The sequence below is a fragment of the Cervus elaphus genome, chromosome 19, assembly GCF_910594005.1.
Source record: "Cervus elaphus chromosome 19, mCerEla1.1, whole genome shotgun sequence".
Classification (NCBI taxonomy): Eukaryota; Metazoa; Chordata; class Mammalia; order Artiodactyla; family Cervidae; genus Cervus; species Cervus elaphus.
The window spans coordinates 81,613,952-81,628,247 of record NC_057833.1 but is presented as its reverse complement, the minus strand read 5'-3'; the positions used below and the strand labels follow the sequence as shown (position 1 = coordinate 81,628,247).

Below are 14,296 nucleotides of genomic sequence, written 5' to 3'. Positions count from 1 at the left end.
GTGCAGGAGATCAGTGCTTTCTGAAATGCAGCTGTAGGTGGTGTCTGGACTGTTTCTATGCTTCAGACAACAAAGGGAATCATGCAAAGGTGCCACACAAACTGTAAATAGCTGTCCTGCCCACCTGACTTATTAATGCAATTCCTTTGATCCTGGAAGCCAAAAGGGAAACCAGTTGGAGCGATTTCAACCAGGCGATCCCCATGTCTTGCCTCGCTTCTCTTTCTAACTTTCTTAAAGGTAAATAAGATTCCATTTGTTTATGTTGACCTTGACTATTTGGAAGCCCAGGAACTGAAGGAGGGGGTCTTCGAATGTGCCCATATTGGACACACTGCCCTGTCTGGATTAGCTGCTTATGTGAGGACAGAGACTCAGCTTGGATAGTTTTTTAATTTTGGTCTGTAATTTTGTGTGACAGGTGTGCTGACAGGAGCTTGGAGGAGGAATTAAGAAATTAAGTCTGGGTTGTGTGTGTGTGTGTGTGGTTTTGGAGGCACTGAGAGCCTGTGCTAGGACACAGGTGGTGGTTTCAGTTTTAATCAGAAGGCAGGGGAGTCTCGAATGGGTAGGCGGCAGATTCATGAACTATATTTGGCTGGCCTGGGCCCTGAGAGGGCTGGGGAAGGACCCTGGAAGAATGTTCTGAGGCTGCAATTGTAGGCAACCACAGTCACAACCTAATTCATCTCCCACAGATTTAAACTGAAGTTCCCTTTAAACTGATTGAGAGAGATACTCTGCCAAGAGCAGTGAAATGCGGGTGTCTGCACATAACTACTCATGCAGAGCACGCTAAAGACACCTGAATGCTCTGTGATCATGCTACATGCTAGACCCCCTCTAGCAAGAACATTGTTTTTCCCTCCAGTGGTGGCATTCTGGTTTGCTGAGCACAACTCTCACCCCAGAAGCACATTTATGTTGATAAACCCAAGAGCAGCTGACCCTTGCATAATGAGGAAGATGGCATCATGCTCCAGGACCCTTCCAGAAGCCTTTAAGAATGGCCCCATGAGGTAAGGCCAGGTAGGTAAATTGATATCCATCTCTATCTGATAGTGGGTTGAACAAGGTGGGCAGACTGGAAGCCACACACAAAGCATTTATTTGAGAGGGGCAAGGGAGGTTGCTCGAGCTGTAGACTACTTGAATTAAGGCAGCAGGACCCTCTCCATTTCCAGGAAGCTTTTCAGCTCAAGCTGAACCAACCAGGAAATCCAGCTTGGGGTGGGGAGTGGGAAGGGTGAGGGGAGATGGGGGTTGGGGGCGAGAATTCCTCAGGGAACTTCGTTGGTCACTTGGTGAGGAAGGCAGCATTTTCTTCATGAAAAGAGGATATTTCTCCATTAGCTGAAACAAACAAAACCCCCAAAACACATTTGAGTGAGAAAAGCCATAGATGATGAAAATTAGTAAAGAAATCACAATAGGTTTACAGGAAAGGTAAATGTTTCACAGAAAGAATTTGGCCTTTGGAACAAGACAGTTTGGGTTTCAACTCCTACTTCCATGGTTATTAGCTGTGTGACCTTGGGTAAATGACTTAAGCTCTCTTTGATTTAGTTTCCTGTCTGTAAAATGGGGATAATGATGTGGTTCTGGCAGAGTTTTGAGTTGAAATGAAGATAGCTTAGAGCTTGAGACTGTGCTGGCACATAGCAGGCACTCACTGAATGGAGTTTTTGAAGTAAATTTAACCTATCTTGTTACTTTTGTGTTTCAGTTATTCATACGCACCTGAAAAAATTAGCGTTGTTACAAACATCTAGCTTTTATAATCAACAGAAATCAATCTAATAAAAAGACAGTTGGAAACAGGAGCTGGATGACATGTTTTTCCTTAGAAAGGAGTGAGTGTTAGGTTGCTTCCTGGCCCTCTTACCTTCTAAGAAGGGGATGTACAGAGCACAGTGAGAGCCAGGACACCTGGGATCCAGTCCAGCTCTGCCTGCCCGGGTGACCATGGGAAAATCTTTTTCTGCTCTGGACTTCTTCTCTCTGGAATCATGAGCCATTGTACTACATAATCAACAAATTGTCTCTTAGCCCTGCTATTCTATTTCTCATTCAATGTGTGCCATAGAATGGACCTTGGAGGGCATGAAGATATAGAATTATGATGAAAGAAAGGCTTGAATTTCCTTAAAGAATTGGCAAGGAAGCGGAGCCCCAAGCCTCATGCCTATGCTTCAGGGTGTCCTTACCCATTAAAAAAGTACTGCTATATGCATATATATGTGCTTGGTGTATATGTATATATACCACATATATATATATATGTATGTATATTATATATATATATGTACCACGCACACATAAATGTATATATACCATATACACACATATATGTACATTGACGTACACATGTCATTCCCAACCTCTCACCTCTGTCCACTATGGAGGTTGGAAAAGCTAAATAGTTGCTTTCCCAGCTTCCCTTGCAGGTAGGTCTAATCATGTGAGCAGACTCTGGTTAATGAGATAAAAGAGAAAGTCGATTGGAGGCCTTCTCAAAACATTTTCCCTTCACTGAAAGGAGTGAGTCATGCAGGGAAAATCCTTTCTTCTGTCCCCTCTTCCCTCCTCCTTCTTGCCATGCATGAAGTTATGCTGTCTGGAGCCGTGGTAGGCATTTGGCAACCATGGGTGACAAAATTGAAGACAGGAATGGTAAATCAGAGGGATGAAATGAGCTGGGGACCTGACTGACAATACGAGCGGCCTAGCCTACCTCATTTCTGAAACTTTCAGGTGAACACGGTTTATGCCCTTGCTGTTCAACTTGTGGTCCGTGGACCAGCAGCACAGGCATCACCGGAGAGTTCTGTCAGAAATGCAGAGTCTCAGGTCCTGTCTCAGACTTACAGAAGCAGAATCTGCATTTTTAAAAAGATGCCCAGGCTTGACATGTTTCAGGAGTGCTGGTTTATAGCTTCATTAATTAGGACTTGCTACATGCAGCAGAAAGCACTGCTAACAGCTACCACGTAGTGTGAGGTGTGTGTGAACCATATAGGTGCGTCTATAGGTGTCTGTCTATATGTCTGTATACATGAATATATACTGACATCCACACATATATGTATACACACATAAGTATACACTATATATTCATCTATATATTGTGTTGTTTAGTTGCTAAGTCGTGTCTGACTCTTTGCAAACCCATGGACTCTAGCCCCAGTCTCCTCTGTCCATGGGATTTTCCAGGCAAAAATTCTGGAGTTGCTTGCCATTTCCTTCTCCAGGGGATCTTCTCTATCCAGGGATCCAATGCTTGTCTCCTTCTTGGCAAGTGGATTCTTTACCACTGAGCCACCAGGGGAGACAAATACTTGTGTATCTACGTACATATGAATGGAAAAGTCCTGGGAGGACAGTCAGGCTGTGGGAGCTGAGGGGGTGTGTTGGGCGGTGATTTCTCCTTTTTACATTAATTACTTTTATAGTATTTGAGAAAATGTTGAATCAAAACCCACGAGTACCTACCCCTCTCCTAGCAAAGCGGAGCAGAGACGCACCTGCTCTCCTCGCGGTCCAGCAGCGCGTGGTAGGAGGCCACGTCCCGCTGCAGCTGGCATTTGTGGGCCAGCAGGTGCTCCCGGGCCTGCAGCTGCTGCTCCGCCTCCGCGCGCATCTCCCTCAGCTCCGCCTCCAGCCTGCTGACCACCGCCCCCAGGTTCTGCAGCTCTATGTCGTGCCAGTGCTTGGCGTCGTGCAAGGTGTTCTCCAGGCCTCGTTTCTACAAGAGAGGGAACGCGGGCCAAGCTCGAGGCCCACGGTCGGGCCCTGGGAAGAGGGAGGTGGGCAGAGCAGTGGGAGGGGCTGGCTTCGGCCTGGTCTGTCCGTTTCTGCCAGGACGATTACCTTGACCGACTGAGGGAGGTCAGTGGGGAAGTACTGAATCCTCCTGGGGAGGCCAGAGTCTTGTTTAGTCTAATTCACTGATCCTTCCTCTGGGGGTGGAGGTGGAGAGGGAGATGAGGAAGAAAAAGAGAGGAGGGAGGCCAGGAGGGAGGGCCTATGAGACAGAATGATGAGAGAAAATGAGGGGGAGATGAGTGAGAGAAGGAGAGAGATAAAAGGAAAGAGAAATACACACACACACAGACACACAGGAGGCAGTCTGCAGGTGTTTCTTCAAAGAAATTTTGCAGTCTTCTCCCTGAACCACCTCCAAGCCTTTTTGCTCCTGACTGCTCACCCTCCGGGCCCTTTCCTTCCTCTGTGAACCCCCACTCACCGTCCTGCTGGGATGCTGTCTCCCCCTGCACGCTTCCCACATTCCCCAGTCAGAAACAACGTTGCTGGTCTCTATACCCTCAGCATGTCTGGCCTTAGCGTTTCGGTAGCTCACTGTGCTAGCTCCTCTTCCCCAGCTGCCCCTCCGCCCCACCCTTAGCCCACCTCTCTCTAAGCTGAGCCGCACCGGTTGGTCTCTACCAGACTCACGACTTGGTCATCTCTGGGACTGACTCCTGTGTTGATGTGTCCAGCACAGACTTCTCCCCACCCATGCAGACTTGCTATTGAGGTTCTCTTCCTAGAAATATACACAGGTTGTGGGCACCTCAAATCAAGGTGTTCAAAATGAAGCCATTGGCTTCCTTCCAAACCTGCTGGCCCCTCTGCTCCTGTTGAGCTGGTGAACTCAACAGGAGCTAGAAACCAGGGAAAGAGATGCCCCTGATCCTGCTTCCCTCCCAGATTCAATTATCAGAGTCCTGCCTCTTGTATATTCTGAAACATTTTCCCATTTGTGCCCCCTCTGCTCCAGCCACCAATACCCTGGATGGATGCTTATCACCTCTCATCTGGAGGAAGCTCGTGGCCTCCCAGCTCACTTCCCCTGACTGTAGTTCCTCCTCCTCCCACTGCAGCCCCACCCCGCCCCCACCCCGTCGCTAATAGCAGCCACCATGTGCTGTCTAAAGCCCAAATCTGCTTGTATCCCCCTCCTCCTCACCTGGCTGACTCCTATTCACCCCATGTCCAAGATCAGGGGTCACCTTTCTTAGGAAACCCCTTGTGCCTGCCACCAACAGGCTGGATTAGGGGGTCCCTTCTCTGGGTATCACAGCTTCCCAAGCACACATACGCCCTGGAAGTGGGCAGAGCTTCTTAGCGGCACGTCTCCTCTAGCAGATGCTGAGCTCCTTGAGAGCACGAACCTGGTCTCTATAACCCCAGAGACAAGACGGGACCTGATACAGAGCAGGGGTGTGTGTGTGTGTGTTGCCTAGATAACAGCACTTGTATTATGGTTACACTTACTGCCCTATCTCCCCACTAGACTGAAACTTTCTTCTCATCTTCCCATATACCAAGCCCTGCAAACTGTAGGGCTTTACTGACCAGTAAACACCTTTAAAAAATGGTATGCATCTCTTTAAAGGTTTTTAGTAGTTCTAATTATGTAGTTCTATAATTTAGAATCTGGCTTTTTATATAACACGTAAGAAACAAATATCTTTCTAAATTGGACTGAGTCTTGTTGAAACAAGTTTCTGTACTCTCTTTTGACCATTGTGACTGAAATGGAAGGTTCTTGGTCAAGATGTCATCTTGAATCATGACTACTGTTAAGCAGAGGCCACCATGTTATCTTATTTAAACCTTCCTAACTTTACAGGATATGAGAATGTTGAGTCAGATTCCCATCCTAGGTATGTCTACAGGTAGCAAAATGTGATTAGTAGAAATAAATGTAGATCAGTGTCTGATCTGGTTATTATTTGCTGGTAAGATCTGGGGTGCTAACTCTACCTACTACACTTGGCATTCCGTATCAGATGATTCTTTGCAGGCCTCAAAACTCTCACGTGCTGTGAGACAGGAAACCCATATGACTACAGTTAGACAGTCGAGAGTTAAACTTGACACAGGAAAGGCCAGGATTGTTCCTGGCCTACTCACCAGAGCTCGTAAGGACTCTGTCTCAGCCTGCAGGCTCTGGATTTGGCAGGAAGTGTTGTGCAACTCCACCCTGAGGGCTGCAGCCAGCTTCTCTTCCTGGGTCTGGGCCCTGCGAGCCAGTTCTGCCTGTTGCTGTGGAGAGTCAGGAGTGAGCAGAGGAGCCATGGCCTGAACTCGTCGTTCCCTCTCACCCTCTTGGAAACAGCCATTTGATTTAAATCACTTTTTTTTTAATAGGTACCCACATGAACTTGCATTCCAACACTTAATTAATTTGAACATATAATGCATGCAAATAGAACAAAATACAAAAGATCTTCTAAAGGATATATAGTAGAAAGTCACCTTTTCTTCCTTGCCCTAATTACTTCATTCTGTTTCTAGTTTCTTATATCTCCTACCAGAGCTATTTCATTCATTTATAAACAGATGCATATGAGTATCCCTCCTTGCTTTGGCACTTAATACATTTTTAGAAACTATTCTATAGCAGTACATGTAGATCAATCACATTCTTTTTAAGGGTTGCATGATATTACCTTGCTTGGAAGTACTGTGACTATTTGGAAGTTTCCCACTGATTGACACTTACCTTGTTTCCAGTCTTGGCCTGTTATGAACAATGATGCAATCCCTCATTTTCCATACATGGGGGGATCTCTGAGGGGTAAATTGCTGTAGTGAAACTGCTGAGTCAAAAACATAGGCATTTCAGACTTCTCTGGTGGCTCAGTGATTAATAATCCGCCTGCCAACGCAGGGGACACAGGTTCAGTTCCTGGTCCTGGAAGATTCCATATGTTGGGGAGCAACCAAGCCTATGCACCGTAACTACTGGAGCCCTTGTGCTCTAGGGCCCGTGAATCACAAATACTGATCCACATGCTGCAGCTACTGAAGTCTGTGTGCCTAGAGCGCATGCTTGGCAACAAGAGATGCCACTGCAAATATAAGGTGGTGCACCACAATGAAGAGAAGCCTCAACTAGCCACAACTAGAGAAAGCCTGTGTGCAGCAATGAAGACCCAGTGCAACCCCCCAAAATTAGTTAATTGATAATAAAAAACCCAGTGCTAAGGGGTCATCAGGAAGGATTAAAAAAAAAAAAGTAGGCGTTGTAACCATGATAAACTTTGGAAATTTGAACTCCCTCCAGCGTTGCAATTGTCCCACACCTTCCTCCGACAAAGGGTGAACCAACTCGACCTGATAGCTGCTGTTTTCCTGTAAAAATCCATCTGACCACCACTGTGAATATAGGGGGAAGATCTGTGTTTCTCCCCAGAGCAAGATGGACATATTTTGATTTCTCCTACATTCGAGGGAGCGGGTCACTGTTACTCCTCTTTGCTGGAGAAAAGGGAAAACACCAGAGTTCTCCCTTGTGTTTCTTCAATGCAGTCCGATGAAAGGTCTCCAAGTCAATGACGTAGGAGAAAATAAACTGCTTTCTCTCCTAGGTTACTGGCTTTCTGAGTTTCCCAGCTTTACTACATATGAATAATTCCAAATAGTCCAACCTAATCGAGTGGCTAAAAGATCCCAAATCCAAAGGCTCACATCTCAGTAGCAGTTCTGCCAATTCTTGCTATTTGAGGTCTATTAAGAGCTCAAAAAAGATGTCCATTAAATGCCAGGGAGCAGCTGAAGGACAGCAGAATCTGTGGGCCCAGCTCTGACTGGTTGGCCCATGGCTATGTGTCTCTGGCCCATTATTCAGCCTCTCTGAGTTCCAGTCTTAGATGATGTTGAGTGGGGAATGATAATCATATGATGACTACCTCCTGGGGTCACTGTGAGACTCCCATCAGTTATGCATGTGGAGGTTTTTAGAACCTTAAAAGTGTGCAAATATGGCCCCCGGGAGTCCGCGCCCCCGGGAGTCCGCGCCCCCGCGCGTAAAAAAAAAAAAAAAAAAAAAAAAAAAAGTGTGCAAATATTGGCTCTGTGTATTTTCTATATGTAACAAGGAATAGTAGCTAACAAATGAGTTTGCAAAAGTCACTATAGTTGAATACTAATGATAACTAATAGGCTTCCCAGGTGTCTCAGTGGGAAAGGATCTACCTGCCAATGCAGGAGACACAAGAGATTCGGGTTTGATCCCTAGATTGGGAAGCTTCTCTGGAGGAGGAAATGGCAATTCAGTTCAGTATACTTGACCGGAAAATTCCATGTACAGAGGAGCCTTGTGGGCTACAGTCCATGGGGTCACAAAGAGTCAGACATGACTGAGCTATACAGTAGTTTGAAATCAGCCATGGTGAGAGTACTTACACCATGGAAACTGGCAAACACTACAAATCAGGGATTGAATTATTGTTTTGTTGATTGTGCAGACTTAAGAAAGGGATGCAGAAAGTGTTAATAATGCAGATTAAACTTAAAAGTGGGTCATGTCTATAGCTATTGCATTGATAATGTCACAAAAATTAGAGGGGCTATTCTTCCAGTATTTGAAAATTACTATGTGATTCACAAAGAAATCAGTCATAGCACTGATTAATGAACTCATAAAGTCAATGGAAATATCAACCAAAATTCATAGCAGAGTTGTCCTCATTCATATGATGTGAGTGACTTTTTGTTTAATTTGATATTAATAATCAAGCACTTTTCTGATTTTGTGACACTACAGTTGATGACAGAATTATTAAAATGGCTGGCAGATTTTGTAAGAAATAGCAAGTCACACTGAAGCTATAGTTTCTAATGGAAAAACAAAGTATTTTATCCTAAAATTTGTTATTTCTAAAATAACATAAAGAAAATATCAACAGAAACTTTTATGTTACCTCTAATTTATGTGCCAGTCAAACTCATATTACAGTAATATGAGTTTGACTGGCACATAAATATATGTGTTTACATTTCCCTGCAGAGAGTAGTTGGGAAATGTCACCAGCACAGCATGAGTTAGATCTGGGCACGAGGGGAAGTCCAGTCCCATGGAGACACATTTCAGTTCCTTGGTGGGCAGGTCTGGGGTAAAGCTGCTGGCCAAGGAATGAACTGTCCCTCTCCTCCGCTCAGATAATGTAGTCTGTGGTTCAGTGGTACACACTGGTCTCTGGAGAGATTAATCCCCATGTCTCGGTTTTATTAGCAAAATGCTGTACCCAAATGTTTCCCAAGTATTCTTAGACAACTAGCATGGTTTGTCACATATATGAATACTTATTCAAATTGTTTTTATTTGAGTCAATTCACTTTTTCTTTGTAACTAAGTGTCTTTAAAAATGTGATCTGTGGTTAAGTTCTCAAATATTAACGTGTGGCTGCATCATCTGGGACACCCTGTGAAAATGCAGATTCTGGGTCAGGAGATCCTGAGTGGGGCCCAGGAATGTGCATTTAAAACTTCCATGTGACGCCTGGTCCATGGAAGCAAAGTTCTAGGTTGTTACGGAAACTTATAAAACTGTATTACTTGCCAAAGATAAAAGATAACTGAAAAACCAATAAAATGAAAACAAGCCACTGTATTACATTTTAACAAATGCTGCTTGCCAAGCTGCTGAATTTCAAAGCTGGCTTTCTCTTTGTTGAAAGGTGGAATTAATAAATATAAGAGAAGTGTTAGTGACATCCCAGCACTAAATGGAAACTTTCTTGCACCATTTTTTAAATTAAGGTGGAAAGAAAAATAAACTAATTTGATCCCTATGGGTTTAAATATTGTTTTATATCACATCTCCAACATTCTCAAGAAGAGAAGGGCGTGACAGAGAATGAGATGGTTGGATGGCATCACTGACTCAAAGGACATGTGTTTGAGCAAACTCCAGGAAATAGTGAAGGACAGGGAAGCCTGCTGTGCTGCACTCCACGGGGGTCACAAAGAGTTGGACACAACTTGGCGACTGAACAATAATGACGACCTTCTTAAACCAGCTTGCCACAAATGATACTTGCCCTTCATATACTGCTACTGCTAAGTCACTGCAGCTGTGTCCGACTCTTTGCAACCCCATGGACTGCAGCCTACCAGGCTCCTCCGTCCATGGGATTTTCCAGGCAAGAGTACTGGAGTGGGCTGCCATTGCCTTCTCCGGCCCTTCATGTGGGGACAGTCAATTGTTTTAACTCACCTAAAAGTATAACATGTTCTTCTCCAGTGGCTTTTAGATTTATGTTGACCCAACACCTCCAGATTTCTCCTCACACACCAAACAGCTGGTGTGTGTTTCTAGCCACTGAGCATGGGAAGGGGGGACCTTGATCTGTGGTTCAGGGCCATTGCTGGGATGTGTGCTGAGATTCAAATATGTTGGTCCCTAGGCTTGCAAACCAGCTTGAAACCTTGGCTCCATTGTGCAGGAGCTGGGCTACTCATGTTTGCACTCCAGCAATGTTTCTGGGGCAGGAGAGCATAGTGGCATTTAGAAATGTGATAAAAAAAAATTCAAATTAATTTTTACAAATTGGCATGGTGTTGCACATGAAGGATGGATGTGAGAGAAAAAGAGCAGCAGGCTGTCAAGGAAGTCAGCATGAAGAACTGGATGGTAAAGAGCCATCCCATTGGAGGGGAAAAGAGCCATCTCCACACCCCACCCACTTTGCTGATTAGGGCTGCCGTTCCTCCAAACACCCCGGGCACTGGGAAAGGCGACTTGGAAGTGGTGATTGTCTGGTGTGAGGGGAGAGTGAGAGTCTAAGAGGGGGCAGAGTATGGAGAGCAGCGGCGCGGGTCCAGGCCGAGCGCTGAACACGGGTCCAGGCCGAGCGCCCGAGGGTGGACGTGTGCAGTCTGCCTTTCCTGAGCAGTTGCTGCGTGGGCTCCGGAGTGTCACTAGCTCTCTGGGTTTTGCAGCTGGGGAACAGCTTTATGAGAGCATCACTCTGCCCACGTCCTTGCTCAACCTCATTATGGTCACTTTCATGGAGGAAGGGAAAGCAATGGGTTCCTTGGAGAAGCAGGGGTTTCTGATCTTGCTCCACAGAAGAATCTTATGCCTGGTGGGCTACACTCCATGGGGCTCTCAAAGAGTCGGACATGACTGAGCAACAGACACTTTCATTTTCACATCCACAGGAAAGGCACAGAATTGTGGTCTGGAAAGATCCTGACAGAAGCCTGGCGTAACCTTTTGGTTCCTCAAGACAAAGCCCTCCCAACCTCACACATGATGTCACTTGTGCTCATCCTTAAAAAAGAGGATGAATCAAGGTCTCCCTGCTCCCCAGCTCCCCACCCACTCCATGTGATCTGTCTGGGTCAGCCTAACAGTAAAGAATGTTGATTCTATAGTTAGAACACATGGTTTGAATCCTAGCTCTGCCATGTCCTAACTTTGTGATCTTGGGTAATTTATCTAACCTCTCTGTGCCTCGGTTTCCTTCTCTATATAATGGTTGAAATCACAGTAGCTATCTCGGGTTAGGAAGATGAAATAAGAACAGGCCTGTCAAGTGCTCTGGACACGGTTTGGCACTTGGTAAACCCTTAGTAAGCTCCTGCTTTCCTGGCTCGGCTCACTCTGTCTTGTGGAAGAGTGGTCTTTCTGTCCACTGCCTCAGAGCTGCTCCCCAGCCAACCTCACACTTGAGGATAGCACCTTGTGTGCAAGGACAACATCTTACTCACTCCTCAACTTCCACCTCAGGCACCTAAACTGGTTTTTACCCCTAGAACATACCCAGCGACCTTTATTTAAGGTCAACAATGTGTCCCAGGCACAGGTTTGGGACTACAGTAAGAGGAAGATCTACCAGGAATGGAATTAAATCTCCTTTTCATTAGGAGGACTAGCTGTCATTATTATGATTATAAGGCACTTCATCGTCACAAGTGTCATATAAATGCTATTTAGCTGAGGAAAGCTTTTGCCAGGCAGCTACCCCAGCCAGATGTAGGATTTACTAGGGAGAAGGCTGGATGCCACCCAGGAGGACGTGGGTTCTCCTTAGTGGGAATTAAAAAGAAATTCTCGTCTCCCTCAGTGAAACATCAACACTGGCAGAAGAGCTGGCCTGGCTTGGCTGAGCCAAATATCTCCTTGAATTTACGTGAGAGCTGTTTGGCTGCTGAAGGTTCTCTCTTTAGGGTACAGGAGAAATGTGCAGCCTCAGTTGAAGCTGCCAAAGGAAACCCATGGGGGCATGTGGTCTGGCAGACCCCTGCCTTCTTGGTAGCGGGTAAGCGCGCCCGCTGATGAAAGGAAGAAGAGGCTCAGGAAGGAGGAGTATTCTGAGAAGAAAAATAAATTTTTCTTCCTAAAGTAATTATTGAAAAAGTTGGAATGACAGCACTTTTGCTCTGGTTCATGGAGATCACCCCATTCTTAAGAAGGCTCACCTCCGCTCTGTCCCTGCCAGGAGACCAAATGTTGAATACAAGCCCCCCGACCTTAATGTCTCAGGGATTTGTGCTGTCTTGTCTTTGCAGATCTCTTGGTTTAGAAGTAAGATCTCTATGCTTTTCTTGGGAAAGAGCTACTGTTAAGAAATATCCAAGACAGCTTTGAGATCAGCAGAATCAGGTGCCAGGAACAGCCAAGAATTGAAGCCAGGGACTTTGTGTCCACAGCACCAAGCTCGGGGCCTAGCGCCTGGTTTGTGCTTGACAGCAGCGTCTGAATGAGTGAGTGAGTGAAGATTTCTTGGTAGAAGGTGTGAGGACAAGGTTGTAATAGTGAGTGATCCCCTGATAGTCAACTGAGTGTTGACCAGTCATGGGGTTGAAAACACAATATAGGAGGTGAGGACCTGGGCGCGCCCTTGACAACACCTGTGATTATGCTGGGTAGTCAGGTAAAGAGAAGGGTGAGACAGTCTCTTCATCTTTCCTACTCTTGACTCTCCACACCTGCCCCCAGATGCACCAGCTGGGTCACACCACCACAGCACACAGCTGCAGGAACCAAATTCTGGCCCCTGGCTCCTATACTAACACTTCCTTACAGGCTAACAACAGCTTTTGAAAGCTAGCTGGAACCACCATAAAGAAAGTAAAAAGACCCAGAGGAATCGGGTGGAGAGGGAGGTGGGAGGAGGGATCGGGATGGGGAATACATGTAACTCCATGGCTGATTCATGTCAATGTATGACAAAACCCACTTCAATATTGTAATTAGCCTCCAACTAATAAAAATAAATAAAAAAAGAAAAAGTAAAAAGACTAGTGACAGGGAGGTCCCTGGTGGTCCAGTGGTTAGGACTCTGTGCTTCCACGGCCAAGGCTTGGTTTATTCCCTGGTCAGGAAACTAGGATCCTGCAAGCCATGCAATGTGGCTAGAAAAAAAAAAAAAAAAGACAGGTGACAAGCTAGGAAGATATTTGCAACTTATATCATGGAAAGAGAATTAATTATTTCTCTAACATACAAATAGCCACTACAAACCAGTAATAGAGTCCAAGACCTAATAAAAATGGGCAAAAGATATGATCTGATAGAATACACAAAAGCAACTATGGATGAAATTCAGCCATGATGCTCCACCTTCCTCATAATATGACAAAGGCAAAATAAAAATATACTGAAAAACCATTTTTACCTATAATATTGGCAAAGATCACAAAGAGATCACAGTGTGAGAACTCAGTCTTGATGAGGATGCAGGGAATATATATTCTCAAACATTTCTAATGAGAATTGTTATAACCTTTATGGAAGGTAATTTGGCAATATTTATCAAAATTACTGATTGCACATAATTTTTGCTCCAGCAATTCCATGTCTATAAATTTATCCAACAGATACATTTTTATATTGGGAAAGGAGGGACATACAAAGTTAGTGACTAATCATTTATAATATTATAGGAAAGATTGGAAGCCACCATTCATCAACAGGGTGCAGGTTAAATAAACCCTGGGATACACATTAGCTGGAACAAAGGTTGGCAATGTTTCTGTAAAGGGCCAGAAAGTAAATGTTTTAGGCTTGGCAGACCATATGGTCTCTGTTGCAACTACTCAACTCTGCTGGTATAATGCAAATACAGCTGTAGACAATATGTAAATGATGAGCATGGCTACATTCCAATAATACTTTATTTGTGGAGAGATAGGCAGCAGGTCAGATATTGCTTGTGGGCCATATTTAGCTTTGTTGCCCTCTGTGGTACAATATTGTGCAGCTAAGAAGCAGTATGTTCCAAATAATACTATTTGTGTAGAAAGAGATAAAATATGTACATATTTTCTTGTATATGCATAAAATGTCTCTGAAAGGGCACATAGGAAAAGGGTAACATTTATTGACCCAACAACAAAGACTGGGTGCCTGGGACATGGGTGAAGTGACACTTCTCACTGTTTATTATTTTGTATATTTTGAATTTTGAACCAAGTGAGGGTATTAGATATTAAAATGAATAAATAAAGTAAGAAATAAAAGTAAGCTGGGGCTCTTTTCAAAGCTAACTCTGT

At 44.8% G+C, this 14,296-nt stretch overlaps 1 protein-coding gene across 2 annotated transcripts in view; it reads right to left on the bottom strand.

Moving 5' to 3' along the window:
• Positions 1-1,085: 1,085 nt before the first annotated feature.
• The window catches only part of BFSP2 (beaded filament structural protein 2), a 72,801-nt gene continuing 59,590 nt past the window's right edge, over positions 1,086-14,296 (bottom strand). The window contains exons 5-7 of one of the 2 annotated variants that reach the window (XM_043875331.1): positions 5,920-6,051; positions 3,493-3,745; positions 1,086-1,353 (exon numbers count right to left, since the gene is read on the bottom strand). In XM_043875331.1, coding sequence (XP_043731266.1) covers positions 3,500-3,745; positions 5,920-6,051 — 378 coding nt within the window. In that variant the 3' untranslated portion in view covers positions 1,086-1,353; positions 3,493-3,499. The remainder of the gene's footprint in view (positions 1,354-3,492; positions 3,746-5,919; positions 6,052-14,296) is intronic. The other variant, XM_043875332.1, reaches the window with a different exon arrangement.